General features: G+C 40.0%; 1 protein-coding gene across 3 annotated transcripts in view; it reads right to left on the bottom strand.

The window, feature by feature from the left end:
- Positions 1-14,503, bottom strand: part of LOC112048362 (neuroglian) — a 70,333-nt gene that overhangs the window by 13,484 nt on the left and 42,346 nt on the right. For all 3 annotated transcript variants that reach the window (XR_008251180.1, XR_008251181.1, XM_052884026.1), the window contains exons 6-12: positions 10,686-10,961; positions 5,953-6,094; positions 3,493-3,620; positions 2,805-3,086; positions 1,921-2,288; positions 1,344-1,505; positions 236-1,208 (exon numbers count right to left, since the gene is read on the bottom strand). Coding sequence is in view for 1 of the 3 variants with exons in the window: in XM_052884026.1 (XP_052739986.1) it covers positions 236-1,208; positions 1,344-1,505; positions 1,921-2,288; positions 2,805-3,086; positions 3,493-3,620; positions 5,953-6,094; positions 10,686-10,961 (2,331 nt within the window). In the remaining 2 variants the exon portion in view is untranslated. The remainder of the gene's footprint in view (positions 1-235; positions 1,209-1,343; positions 1,506-1,920; positions 2,289-2,804; positions 3,087-3,492; positions 3,621-5,952; positions 6,095-10,685; positions 10,962-14,503) is intronic.

Genomic DNA, 14,503 nt, shown 5'->3' with positions numbered 1-14,503 from the left:
CCCCGTGTACCACGGGTCGGAGAAGACCCGACATATATTGAAATGCACAAACAAGGATTGTATTCAAGTTCTCTAAGAACACCATCTATTGGTAGTTTAAAATAACAAACAGTATTTCACTATGTTTTTATATGACAGCACCCATCATAAAAGCCTCGCCCGATTACATTTTCGTCAAGAGTAAAGAAGTTTTAATGCATAATATAGTACATCGAGCACTAATAGTTTGACTCACCAATAGTAGTATCGACGAGCCGGACTTCGCTGTTGCTGAAGTACTCGCCGTCGTGCGCGGTCACCTTCACCTCGTACTCCTGCCCCGGCTCCAGCCCCGTCAGGATCACGTAGTCGTCCTCCGTCACTTCGTTGCTCTGCAGCCAGTCCGGGTGCCCCTTCAGTCGGTACCACGCCACGAAATGTGACCCCGCGTGGCCGTCCAAAGACGGGATCCATCTGACCAAAATATGAGCAGTCCCTTCCTTGGCGGGTAACGTACTAGTTTCAAACAGTGGCACGTCAGGAACGGCGTTGACCATCGCTTTGGTGGTCTGCTCCACGTAATACTTGTCTCCTTCACCGGCTTTCGTCTTTGCGCGAATCTCGATCCTGTACTTCGTGTTGGGCTCCAGTCCCGCCAGCTTTGCGCGGTCGAATTTTGGATCAATCTCCTTCTTCCTCTCTTGTAACGGCCCAATGTTAGTGCCTGTCACCTTCTGGTAGTAAATCTTGTAGCCGGTTAAAATGCCGTTTTCGTTCATGGGTTTGTCCCAACGCAACAGCATGGCGGACGATCCTATGGGGTACGCTTCGAAGGACCGCACGGTACCCGGTTTGCCTTCGGGAGTGACGAAGCTCAGGGTCTCGCTTGGCGGTCCGTTGTACCTTCCGTTGTAGACCAGAATCCTCGCGTTGTTCTTTCTGAACGGCTTGAACTTGGATACCAAAGCGCTGGAGGCGTCCGCTTTGATGAGGATCTCTTTGGGCCTGTCTTCTTCCCCGTCGACCCACGTCTGGATTTTGTAGCCCTTGAAGTGTCCCCGGACGGATTCAGGGGATACCGGGTTCCAGCTGAGCAGAGCGGTGGTGCCGGTGGTCACTTGCACGAGAGTGAAGTTGGAGGGTGCTTGCGTAGGCGTGTCTTCCCCGGACCATCCAATCACCTCGACCGGTGCGACGTTGGAAGTTCCCTTCGCATTGACGGCGATAACCTGTAAAAAAGCAAAGGGGATGATCGATCTGCAATTCGCGCACATTTTAAGGAATGAGATGGTCATTGTTTAGGGGTGATGATATCATACAACGAAGAGGTAGGTGGGTAAGTCTGGGGTACGTTCCCCCCTCACCTTGATCCGGTAGGGCTGGAAGGTGGGCGTGCTGAGCACCACGAACTCGGTCTGGCGCCAGTCGCGCACCTGCTGGTCGCTCCACGCCGCGCCCGAGATGTTGCGCCGCCACGACACGAAGTAGTAGAAGCCGGGGCCGTTGTGCTCGATTTGAGCCATTTTCTGATGGAATTTATATATACAACTTTTAGCAGATTCAGAAGTGGTTTACAAACAATAAGAAAGCCAGAAATAAAAGCTGCTAATGAAAATATAGCTATTTGAAACAAATTCACAACATTTGTCAGGACAACTTAATTAACAAATCAAACTGTAACCAAAATAAGACCCTAGAATGGCAGAGAATTGTCAAGGTGATGACCTTGAGTGGAGTCACGCACTTGTGAACGTTGTGTGTAGGATTAAAGGCGTCCTTTTCCACTCAAGTCACTCTCCCCGCCTATCCCAAGTAACCCATAAAGTGCAAGTAACTATTCATGAAAATAATATTCTTTAAAACTCGCTGTATGCAGGCGCAAAGCCTTTAAATTACAAACTACGAGTACATATGCTTTTTATTTTAATACTAACAACTTACCGTCCAAGAAATAACCATGTTGGTTGGATCGCGTCCCTTGCCCTCAACATTGTCCGGGTTCTTGTACGGAACGTCCGGTTGGGTGGTGCACATGTCGGAATGGCTCGACGGGGTGGAGGCGCCGATCTTGTTCCACGCTATGACCCTGAAGGTGTAGTTGGCCCAGGGGGTGAGCTCCAGCGCCCAGGAGGTGTCAATGGCGGGCACGGACTCCGCGGCCAGGTCCCAGGTGTCGGGGGTGAAGGTGGTGTTGTACTGGATGGAGAAGCGCAGGATGGGAGCTCGGTTGTCTCCCATGGAATGCCAGCGCAGGGTCGCCATCCTCTCGTGACACTCGATGCCCTCGAGCGCGGGTGGGTTCGGTTTGTCTGGGGAGAAAATTGAATTTATGATTGATTTGAGCTTTTAGTATGTAGCGAGGCGCTTCGTGTTCGAACCTCAGGTCCCTTGACTCGGGACAAAGATCGACAAAAATCGGCGAAACGATTCGATGGCGGTGCGGGCGATGTAAGTGTACTCGCCCGAGTACAGCTCGGTGGTGTCGAAGATGAGCAACTAGTGCAGTGAGGGTGTTACAGTGACACGTTCAGTCCTCAGTGAACGTAGCCTGCGCTCTGGCATCGTCGATGGCGGTTCGCGCGATGCAAGTGCACTCGCCCGAGTACAGCTCGGTAGTGTCGGAGATGAGCAGCGAGTATTGCATTGGGGGTGTTACAGTGACACGTTCAGTCCTCACCTTGCACAGTGAGCGTGGCCTGCGCCCTGGCCTCGTCGATGGCGGTGCGCGCGATGCAAGTGCACTCGCCCGAGTACAGCTCGGTAGTGTCGGAGATGAGCAGCGAGTATTGCATTGGGGGTGTTACAGTGACACGTTCAGTCCTCACCTTGCACAGTGAGCGTGGCCTGCGCCCTGGCCTCGTCGATGGCGGTGCGCGCGATGCACGTGTACTCGCCCGAGTCCAGCTCGGTGGTGTCGGAGATGAGCAGCGAGTAGTCGTTGGTCATGCGGAAGCGCGGCTGGTTGTCGAAGTCGATGGGCTGGCCGTCGTTGAGCCAGATGATCTCCAGCTTGAGCGAATCGTCCGCGTTGGCGTTGCAGCGGAATGTCGCCGACGAGCCCGCGGCCACCTCGTAGTGTTCCGGCTTGTCGGTGATCACCGTGCGTTCTGTAAACGAAAAAATTTATAAAATAAAGCTAGTCTGTAACTCCATTATAAAGGGACTAGATTCAAATTTAAAAGCTTCTGTTTGAATTTAAGTTACATTACTTAATTGAGTCCTCTGCCGCGCGGTACTGCGGCGTGGGGCCTACAATAACCAAGTTGAAGTAGTAGATATAGCGAAGTGCTTTGTGTTCAAACTTCAGATCGCAAAAAGTCTTTTGAATCGAACGAGTCAAGGCGGTTGCACGAAGCGAACCGAGGTTTGTTTAAATCATGACATAACTTGACTTTCAAAAGTGCTTGTAAAGTAAGCCTAATTGAAATAAATTAAATTCGAATTTGTTTCTACACCGTTGTATTCGATTAACTTTGATCAACTTGGCGTGTAAAGCGTAAACCCCTGACTTACTCTTGACGGTGAGTGATCCGAAGGCTGACTTCTCCCCGAACTTGTTCTTGGCGTAGCACTGGTAGGTGCCCACGTCGGTGTACGACACGTCGCGGATCACCAGGTCGCCGTCCGTCGTTATGTTGTACCTGATCAAGTACATCATAGAACATTCATTAATACAAAAATACTAAACGTGGAAACGGTACTTAGGCAGAACGAGAGGTAAATAGATATAAAGATTATAGATATTTATCTCTTGTTTTAATTTTACCTGGAAAAACAAATGTATGTATTTATATTTTTTATTTTATTTTTCATTTTATTAGGACACCAACATACTGAAATAAATAAATAAACATAAGGGTAGGGGTAGAGTAGTGTAGAGTAGAGTAGGGATAGGAAAGAAGTGCACCTAAGTCAAAACGAAGCTTGACCGGGTCAGCTATAGTACGCGCGTTAACAACTGAGTCTTAGGGCCATAAATCATTTCTCTATATCTATCTCGCTTGCACTTATGGGTCTTATGGAGCCGTCTAGTGAAGGGTGTAACAATGAAAGACATATTATCGATAAGTAAAGTTTATTATCGTATCTTGTTCACAAAATTAAAAAAATTAACAATATTTGATTTAATATAATACATATTTCATATTATATAATTATTAACTAAATAAAATTAATCTTCATCTGAGTCTTCATCATCAGAATCTTCGTCTTCTGCCAAATTTATTATAAGCGGCGCGTGATCTCTAATTAGAGCTTTTTGTAAATCTTTGTTTTGAAGTTCTTCGGCATGCCTAACACATTTGGCCCAGTCTTCTCGTGTGACATTTTCTATGGCTCGGTGGAGGTGATTTTCGACATCTGCTATCTTGAAGGTATTATTATTCTTCGCAACTTCTCCCTTTACTTGTGCCCAAATTAATTCTATTGGGTTATATTGACAGTGATATGGAGGGAGCCTTATTACTTCATGACCTCGTTCATTTGCCAGATGGTCTAAAGCGTAGACCTTCTGCGGGTTACTGGCTTTTACTTTTCTTATTAATTCTTCAATAATTTCGTTGCTGGAATATGGAATCTTTTTCTTTGTCAACCATTCTTGAATTTCAGCTTTCCTCGTGTTTCTTGTGGGTATCTTTTCCAACTGTATCGAATGATAGCTTGCGTTATCGACAATTATAACTGAGGGCTCTTCAAGTAGATTCAGGAATTCGGAAAACCATGCCATATATGTTTCGCCATCCATTTCTGTGTGGTAATCAGCATCCTTTGATTTCACCGCTTTAAATATTAGCTTCGCATCTGGAACGAAGCCAGTCCTTGCAGAACCCGCATGGCAAACTATTAATCTTTGGCCTTTTCCCACAGGCTGATTCTTGAAACCTCCTTCATCGTTGCTTCCAAGCCACATCCTCTTTCTTGCATGGTTTTGATTAATCCATGTTTCGTCTAGATAGAAACGTGGTCGCTGATCGTTAGTTCTTCTAAGTAAATCCAATTTCCTTAAAAAGTCCATTCTAGCACAAACAATATCAGTTCTTTCCATTAAATATTTACGTCCTTCGCTATTTTTCTTATACTGGAACCCAACCTCCTTCAGTAGTATTCTCATTGAAGTGTTGCCGCATTTAAAATCGGGTAATTGTTCACGGAATTTTTCTAAAATTTTCGCCACGGATGGATACTCTCCATTCTCATAAAATGAAGCTACAGTTCGCTTCAACACACTTTTATCAAAATCGTCAATATTAGTGACGGTTTGTGGTTTCTTAAAATTTGTTCTTGGTATACAGGTACTGCCTGATTGTGATACTTCCGTCTTGATTCGGTCCACTGTCGCTCTGCTCACACCACAAACAAATGCGGCCATTTCACGTGGTTTGTTGAAATTTAGAGAAGCCACTTTATTCGGATCACTTTTCAATTCATTGAGAAACAGGAATACGTTGTGAATCAGTGTTCGAGCTTGAGGGCTAATATCGCCATGTAATTTCTTCAGATCAACGTTAGAAAATAAAGTATCCATAGTGCGCAACGAGTAACACATGAATGTATTTATTTAATTGCAGTAAACACATTTATAGCAAAAAAAATACGCAATGCAATTACATTAGAAACCGACCAATCAGAATCGTCCAAATCATTATTGACTCATCATTAGCACGTGCGCAGGTAGCCGTTTATCGATAATTAGGGTGCGCAGGTAGGCGCGCTGCACATTCCTATCTTTTTTGACTTTTATGACCGGACGACTCAGATGATAACGCGCATACTATAGTCTAAACTAAATTATAAAGAGGTAAAGTGAGGTTGTAGGGGGTTGTTTCGGGATCTATTGAACCGATTTTGGAAATTCTCTTACCAATAGAAAGCCCCCGTTGTTATATTTTATCCCTGTATTCCCACGGGAACGGGAACTAAGCGGGTGAAACCGCGGGGCGCCTGCTAGTACAGTTACAACAAAAGGCCACTCACTTGCCGCCCGTGACGTCGACGTCGTCCCTCATCCACTTGACGATGGGCTTGGGCGCGCCGAACACTCTGCACTTGAGCACCGCCTCGCTGCCGTCCACTTTCGTCAAGTTGTCTGGACCTTCCTTGATCTCTGGCGGTATTGCTGGGAAAATACGTACATTTCACTAATAGGGAATGACCATCCCCGGCCCAGGCCTACCCTAACCACCCGGCAATTTACTTAAATCCATAATCTTGATAATTCTACTTCAATAATGAAATCAATAAGACTTTGCTACAACGTTTTACGACATTTTTAATTTATCTTTAATTTGTCCACAACCGGGACAAGCTAAGATTGTTGACTATACAGCCTGAGTTTTACGATATTTTTTGAAGAGTTATGATATGAGTTGTGAGTTATGATTGGTTTGTTTGTTAAGCTTGTTGGTAACAGAAAAAATAATACAGCTTCAAAAGTTATTCGCCGCTTTATTATTAATATTTTGCCCTAGAAGAGTGATAAAAAAATGTATTTTATTAAGCCAATAATTTGACCAGATTCTTATTTATACATCATATTATAATCTCCATATACGTTTATACGGGGTTTTAACTGGGTTCCCTGTGCCGAAGTTGTATGGGCCAGTGGCCTTAAGATTTTTTTAACCGACGCACATTGTTTTATTACTATTGGATATATTGAAAAAAAAAATCCGTGTCATAATAATGATGACACAGAACTTTTTTTCAGTATTATAATTGAATTTTATACTATTGAATTATTATTAAATGGCGTCAAGAATTAACTATTTACTCGTATATAGATCACACGCAACTAGTTTGGCCAGTTGGTTAGGTGCAAGAGGGGTGATTTATTTAAACCAAGGTTAAGTACAGAAACCTTAACAGAGATCGATTTTTAGCGATAAGGCCGCCTATTGTTCCTGTATAACTTATTTCATTTCATTTATTTTTTATGTATTCTTATTTCTTAATTCATAATTATGGTGTACAATAAAGTGTATTCTAATTTCATTTAATGTTATATTGGCACTGCGGCCAACTTGTTGCGCGGAGTCCATAATTACGAGTGCAAGGCTGTTATAATATTCCAAACAATTATTTTTACCAAATGGTCGTTTATCTAATAAAAAGTCGTACAAGCCACAGCGCAATTAATTCGTCCTTCATTTGTAATTATTCTGCTGATTGCTATATGTAACTTCTTTACACTAGATTATGATGAATGATCTAGTTTTGTGGACATTCTGCACTTAAGGCACGTACTCATGAGCGAGCTGTACCGTAACTGTAATCGAACAAATACTGTAACAAGCTCTAGTATGTACGCTTGAAACTATGTTCAAGTAACTTGAAAGTCTTACTATATTTTCTATAGTTATGAAATATCCTTTCTTCAAAAAAGTTGTCAGCAAAAATTCTCAGCCCAGACTTATGAAATTGGAAATGTGGGTGGGGTATGGACCTCGGCTTCCTTCCTCTTCTAAAAACAGGGAGACCCAACCCAGCAGTGGGTCCTTAAAATAGACTGATAACAATGATGAATGTACAATAGTTAAGCAGTTACAGCTCGCAAATGAATAAGCGCCTTTAAGTTGTTAAATGAATGCACTGAATTGCTTTAACTCGTTGTATATTATATAACATATTTGTTGTCGGAACTAACAATTTAAACTCGCCAAGAAAATCAAATCTTTTTTGTAAGCCAATAATAAAGTTCAATGTATATTTAATTACTATTACAAAACCCAGAGCCAAAAACAAAGCAACTAAGAATTGTAGCTACACACCAGTTTTCATCCAGCACAACCAACGATAAAATATTAAGAAATACAATAAAAGTCGATGTAAAAAAAATACATATATTACATCACGTAGCTTCGAATAAATAACAGGGGGGCAATAAGATAATAAGATACAAGAAAATTTTAAAAACATTTTATTAGAGTTACCAGAGAGATATTCATAACAAAATTTACGACAGAAAGATGCCATTTCTTTAAATATGCATAGCTAGGGTACAGTGAGACGGTAAAATAATGGCATCCGTTACATTTGGTAGATTGGGCAGTAGGCGTGCAGCTCTAGTCGGCCGCGCTCTACGGATGTGCTAATACATCTCGCATAAATCATTTAGGCTCAAGCACAATTACTAGGCCTACTTCTAAGGGTATTTAGTTTCACAAATGACAGAGGTAAGCACAACTAGAACTATTGTAAGCTCGTTACGAACGGTCTCCTTGGGATATAAATCATTTCCTTATGTATATAATCATACCAATAAAAGAAAAGTATCGTTTATAATAGTATCTTGTTTATAAACTTTAATAAAGTTTTGATATTAAAACATATGTTATATGTTCCATAAGAAGATTCTGGCAAAAACAATATCTGTTCTTTTCATTAAATATTTTCGATATTGGATACAAGCGGGCATTACTTTGCGGAAGTTCATCATGAATAGATAATATTTTATTTATTTTGCTGTCATCTGCGAATAGCCGACGAACCCATGCGACAACATCACCAAGGTCCCATAAAATACGATTTACCCTTTGCAATTGCACGTTTGTAGAGTCAACATCTCCTGATGATGCTCCGGATTCGGGGTGAAACGTACGTAGAGAGTATTTTGTCGGACCTGGGTGACGTAGTCGCAAGGGTTCGTCGGATTTTCGCGGACGATAGCAAAATAAATAAATTATTATCTATTCAATATAATATTTGGTAACACAACGTAAGTAAGGCGTTTACCAGTAATGATCACAAATTAGGGGGTAAAGCTGATTAGAAACGAAAGATTGGTCTCCAAAATTAATTATTAAAATCAATATTTATATTACGTTTATGAGTCACGCATGGCTCTACATATTTAACTTGTAAATAAACAATAACCCTGAATGGCAATAGCTTAGGCAAGTATGTACGTGAATCTATTCCATAATTCGATATTACCATACTATTAAAATTCTTGAATACACGTTATCTTGGATATCAATGTTGCTGCAAATATAACAAGCGCATAAATGACTCTATAAAGTTGCAGAAATTGCTAACCACTGCTATTATAAGTATATCTCATTTTATAGCAATGATATATAAAAGTTAAATATTAATTAAATATCATGTTTAATCTATCATCGGTCCTAATAAAGTGCATTTGTATTATAAAAAAATACATTTGTATCATTATTAATATATTATTTACAGCCAGTCACAGAACTTCCTGTTCTTTGGAAGTCGGTTAAAAAAGAAATTAATTAGGTCTGTGACTGTGAGATGACGATCTGGATAACAATTTTGGAGACTTTACTATAGCAGTTTTCTAAGGCATTTCATACCTAATTGGTTTAAAACTGTTTTTAGTTTAATTGCCAGCTTCATTCAATTCCAAATTCGTCAGTTATACATAGATATACTTTTATACTAACTAAAGAAACAAATATTAAACGAAAAAATGGCACACGAACATAATTATGTATTAAAAAACAAATAGCAATATCTCTAAAGTAAATATCAAAAGAGGCAAAGTTGGATCGAATCGATAAACTAACAAAGTTGACAGGGGTGGATGATCCCGCAGACAAAAAAAAAATTGAGCCCAGGGGGATGACCGCGCGCCGGAAAAAAAATCGCCTCAGGGTGAACTCGGGGGTTGTGTGATTCATCCATTGCAGGTATACACGCAATCACATTCGATACGGTAAGAATAAGTGCAGCTGGTTCGGAAGCAATGCGTTAAAAAAATAAACAGTAAAGAGGGTCATTTATTTATATATACGAGTAAGTGATAATCTAGAAATCTTGCAAAAAAAAAACGAACTTGCTTGTACCAATATATTTCTTTAAAATTAACTCTTTCTCTTCAATTATACGATGAAGATACGATAATAATATGGTAATACTACGAAGGACGCAGTTTGAACCCAGGAGTATGGTTCAGCCTTAGAGTAAGGACAAAAAAAAATGTGTTTATGGCACCTTTTTTATTTTCTCTTAAAAATATCTAAAACTAATTGGTATATAACAACTCCATACGTATTTAAAACGATAAAATTCTTTTATTTAATTTTGTTAAATTCAACCCAATAGCACAAAAACAAAAGATTAAAACTCAATTTATTAGAAACGTCATGAATTCCATGGACTACATGGTCGTGATAGCCCAGTGGATATAATCTCTGCCTTCGAATCGAAGGGCGTAGGTTCGAATCCGGCCCGGGGCATGCACCTCCAACTTTTCAGTTGTGTGCATTTTAAGAATTTAAATATCACGTGTCTCAAATGGTGAAGGAAAACATCGTGAGGAAACCTGCATAACTGAGAGTTTTTTTAATTCTCTAGGTGTGTGAAGTCTGCCAATCTACATTGAGCCAGCGTGATGGACTAAGGGCTAAACCCTCTCATCCTGAGAGGAGACTCGTGTTCAACAGTGAGCCAATTATGTCAGTCAGTTGTTAATGATGATGACATGTTTATTATCAACTTATTGAAGTAGACAACAAAGTGTCATCTACATATTAAATGGTATACACCGTAAGTACCGGATGACATTTGTAATTTGTATCATAAGTATGTGGATGACATTTTGACAATTGATTTGTTTTTTATTTTGATGGGTTGATAATAAAAACCAAAATAGGAAATAGTCCAGATGGTCGTATGTCTTTATAAAGTGCATTTAAAGACGACGGTTATTAAAGAAGTGTGGGTATAGAGAAGGTACTTACATTGCACATTGATGTAGACATCCTTGTAGACGAAGCCGTTGGAGTTGGTGGCGTTACAGCCGTAGTTGCCGGTGTCCTTCTTCACCAGGTCGGTGATGGTGATGGAGTTGGCGGCCACCACGCGGCGCGGGTTGTGCTCGGCCTGCTCGATGGGCTTGCCGTTGTGCACCCACGAGATCATGGGCTCGGGGGTGCCGCCCGCCTTGCAGTGGATGGTGGCCGTCTCGCCCTCGGCCAGGTTCTGGAACTGCGGCTCCTCGGTGAAGAACGGCGCGGCTACAGACAGACAAACTTGTGTTAGTTATATCTATACTAATATTATAAAGCTGTAGAGTTTTGTTTGATTGGTTGAACGCGCTAATCTTAGGAACTACTGGTATGGTCCGATTTGAAAAATTCTTTCTTAGATAGCCCATTTATCGAGGAAGGCCATAGGCTACATTATCCCCGTAACCCTACAGGAACGGGAACCACGCGGGTGCATCCGCGTGACGTCAGCTAGTGTAAAAATAAATCGTTTGTTAGTCTCGCTCAAAAACTGCTTGCTTGTTTTTATTTGTTTGGATGCTTGTTTTTATTTGTTTAGAATATGAGAGTGGTTTAAAAACCTACCCAAAGGAGCAAAACTTTTTTAGCGTTCCGATACGATGTCGTGTAGAAACCGAAAGGAGTGTGGATTTTCATCCTCCTCTTAACAAGTTAGCCCGCTTCCATCTTAGATTGCATCATCACTTACCATCAGGTGAGATTGTAGTCAAGGGCTAACTTGTAAATAATAAAAAAAAAACTTGTTCCTTTACAGTTCATGCGATGTATCATGGTGCGGGTGACAGTTCGTTTTACTCTTGAAAGTTGCCGCGGTTCACGATAATAGTACGTATAATGAACATCATGCAGGCAACTGTCAGCGCAATTAGTATAGTCATATCTTAACATAGTAAACAACAAAGCCGCTTATAACTTAACATCCGAAGAAGACTTATTAAGTTGCGTCGTATTGCTGTATAATTATACTATACTCTTCAACGGCTTTGCCTCTAGCTGACACGCGCATGGCAGCTAATTTTAGGACATGCCCTTAGCGAGTATATGTAGTCGAGCTGTAAATATTTCGCATAATACGAGTTGACGAGTAATAGAGACGAATGACATATTTTGTCGACCCCACTTAAGTGGGATGAGGGAAAGGAGATGATGATGATATTTAAATAATACTTTATTTTTTTTAATCCACCAAACTTTATATTTTGTTTTAGCTGTATATTTGTTAAGTTGCCGGCGTATTTTAAACTGTATAAAAATGAATACTGGTGACATTTAAGTTGCAACGTAATGCTTTTCTACCCCGCACTGTTTACGGCTTGCGGCCCATTCGTTTTATTGATAGGATCGCAACCCTCCGCCTCGCCGTGCATCGGATTATAAAATGTTGCGTTTTGTGCCGACACACGGTTGCGAAAATAATAAAAAATATACGAACCGAAACGGCTGTCAAATGTAGAGCTTCCAAATGTCGAGGGGATGTTTTTGAGGACATTATTAAATTGTACACGACCAGAAATATAACAACCCTTGTCCGGAGTGTCCCAATAACTTTTCATCGTAATTCTCAGTATGCTAGTTGACGAAATTACTTCTATTTTTTACGTATCGCAGTAATAATTTTATTGTTTTAGTCGGACTATGCGTTAAAACAGTCATGTTGTATTATATAAATATAACAAAATATTTTTGTGTCCGTTAGCCTCGCTAATACTCGAGCAGGTTGACGGTTGACCGGCTTGACAATTTTTGATTCTAATACAAGAGTGGCTTAGAAAACAATATTGGTAATATCAGTTGGTACGAACTTCACCGGGAAATGACTATGTCTTAGGCCACCACATCGCAACAATGTCGACGAAAATATTCAACAAGTGTCTGTTTATCATCGACAAGGCGTAAAATATCCGCGAATGTTTTGTTACACAATACGCGAATATTCACATTATCGCCATGTGTGTGGCCGAGGTATTACTGATTAAGACTTTTACTTGTTTATGTTTTCATCTGTTGTATCTTCCTCAGTATGTATATTATTGAACATATTATAAAATATACCTACCTACTAGTATAGCTTCTATCTATAGAATTGGTTTTTACTTTAAAAAATAACAGTTTAAGCACCTAATCTTCAGGAATACTTGAACATTTTAATGTTTACAAAACAACAGTTTTAGCGCCTAACCTATTGGGATACTTAAACATTTTAATAAATTACTTATTAACTATACCATAGTTATGTACTCGAACAACATAATTAACTTTTTATATTCAAGTAATTTATGGGTATCCCCTTCCTGAAACACGTAAATACATCTCAACTTTTCAAATAAAACCTTAACAACTCCAACGAACGTCCTCCAGTAGGCAGTAAACGAGCAAATATCGCGTGTTCTATACAACGCATGCGATCACAGGCGTCAGGCCCACACTATATCATGACAAGTTCATGTTAAAGATATTCCTTCATATATTTTAAGTCCCTTCAAATGTCTCATGATTCACATCCAAAGATTCGAAACACCGCAGTCATCAGTACACATAAGCGAAGAGATAACATAATACAATTTCGTCTATATAAATGCAATGTGACGAAAAGTAAAAGATATGTAGACAAAATGTTCTTATATCTCTTGTTACACATTTTAGGCCTGCTGAGCAGGAGTTTGCTTTGGAAGATAATGGTGGAAATAGAACCACAGGTTACAAAGTAACTTGCTAGTTACTTTTGGTTTTTTTATTCAACGCCAAGGTTACCCTTCACGAAGATCTCATCTGACGTTAAGTGACGATGCAGTCTAAGACAGAAGCGGTATTACTTGGAAGCGGCACAAGTTTATTACACCCTTTGTCTAAATATTTCTACGCGGAATCATACCGGATAATTTCATAAAATCTTTAATAGATTCTAGCTAGGAACCACACCCAGGACCTCTCCGTTGAACACCACAGAACGAACTGTGCCAAAGGCGTAGTCAAAACTACTAACACGTATGTACAACTAAATTAACTTGTTATATCCCAGTAGCCCCCTCCTGAAACACGTGAGGTACATATGAACTTTTCAAATAAAACCCTTACGACTCCAACTACCAGCTACAATCGCGTGCTCAAACAACGCATGCGTTTACAGACGTACAATACCGTCACACCTTCATGTTGTGAAAGATTTTCACCTTAATTACTTTCCCCCCTGTGGTTTTCACTGGGCTTTTCTTTAAACAAAGCTTATCTCGCTGGGGGATCTAAAATTCGTATACCCTCGCTTTATTTCTTTCATGTGTTTCTTTAATGCAATAATTGTAGCTTTTAGGATTTTTAATTATTATGACAGATATTGTGAAATCTAATGTGTGGTTTGTTAAGTAATTTCGTTTTCACGTATACAACTCTAAAATAGTTGTGTTGTAAATTAATTTAAGTTATACACTAAACCATATATAATTTAAATTATACATTGAATAAAGATTGGCAAGAGTGACAGGCTATTCATACAATAAACTCTAAAATTATTTAAGGAGTTATTTTCATAGAATTATATTCGAGTAATAAATTGCTTGTTTCAAAAATATTGAACGTAGGCAAAAAATATAAAGGTATAGAACGGAAGTGAAGAAGTGTGATAAAGACAAAGTGTCAATTACGGACCAGTTGTATAACAGGTGAACGACCTTTAAAGTGCTTCCACGGTGACCGTCTTTTGAAGAACACTTTATTAAATTAAAGCAACTTCTATACTGACACTACTTTTTCTTTATGGTAGTAATAAAAAATAA

The sequence above is a fragment of the Bicyclus anynana genome, chromosome 1 (assembly GCF_947172395.1).
Source record: "Bicyclus anynana chromosome 1, ilBicAnyn1.1, whole genome shotgun sequence".
Taxonomy (NCBI): Eukaryota; Metazoa; Arthropoda; class Insecta; order Lepidoptera; family Nymphalidae; genus Bicyclus; species Bicyclus anynana.
Note: the sequence above shows the minus strand (reverse complement) of the source record. Positions and strands in the feature narration are given on the sequence as shown.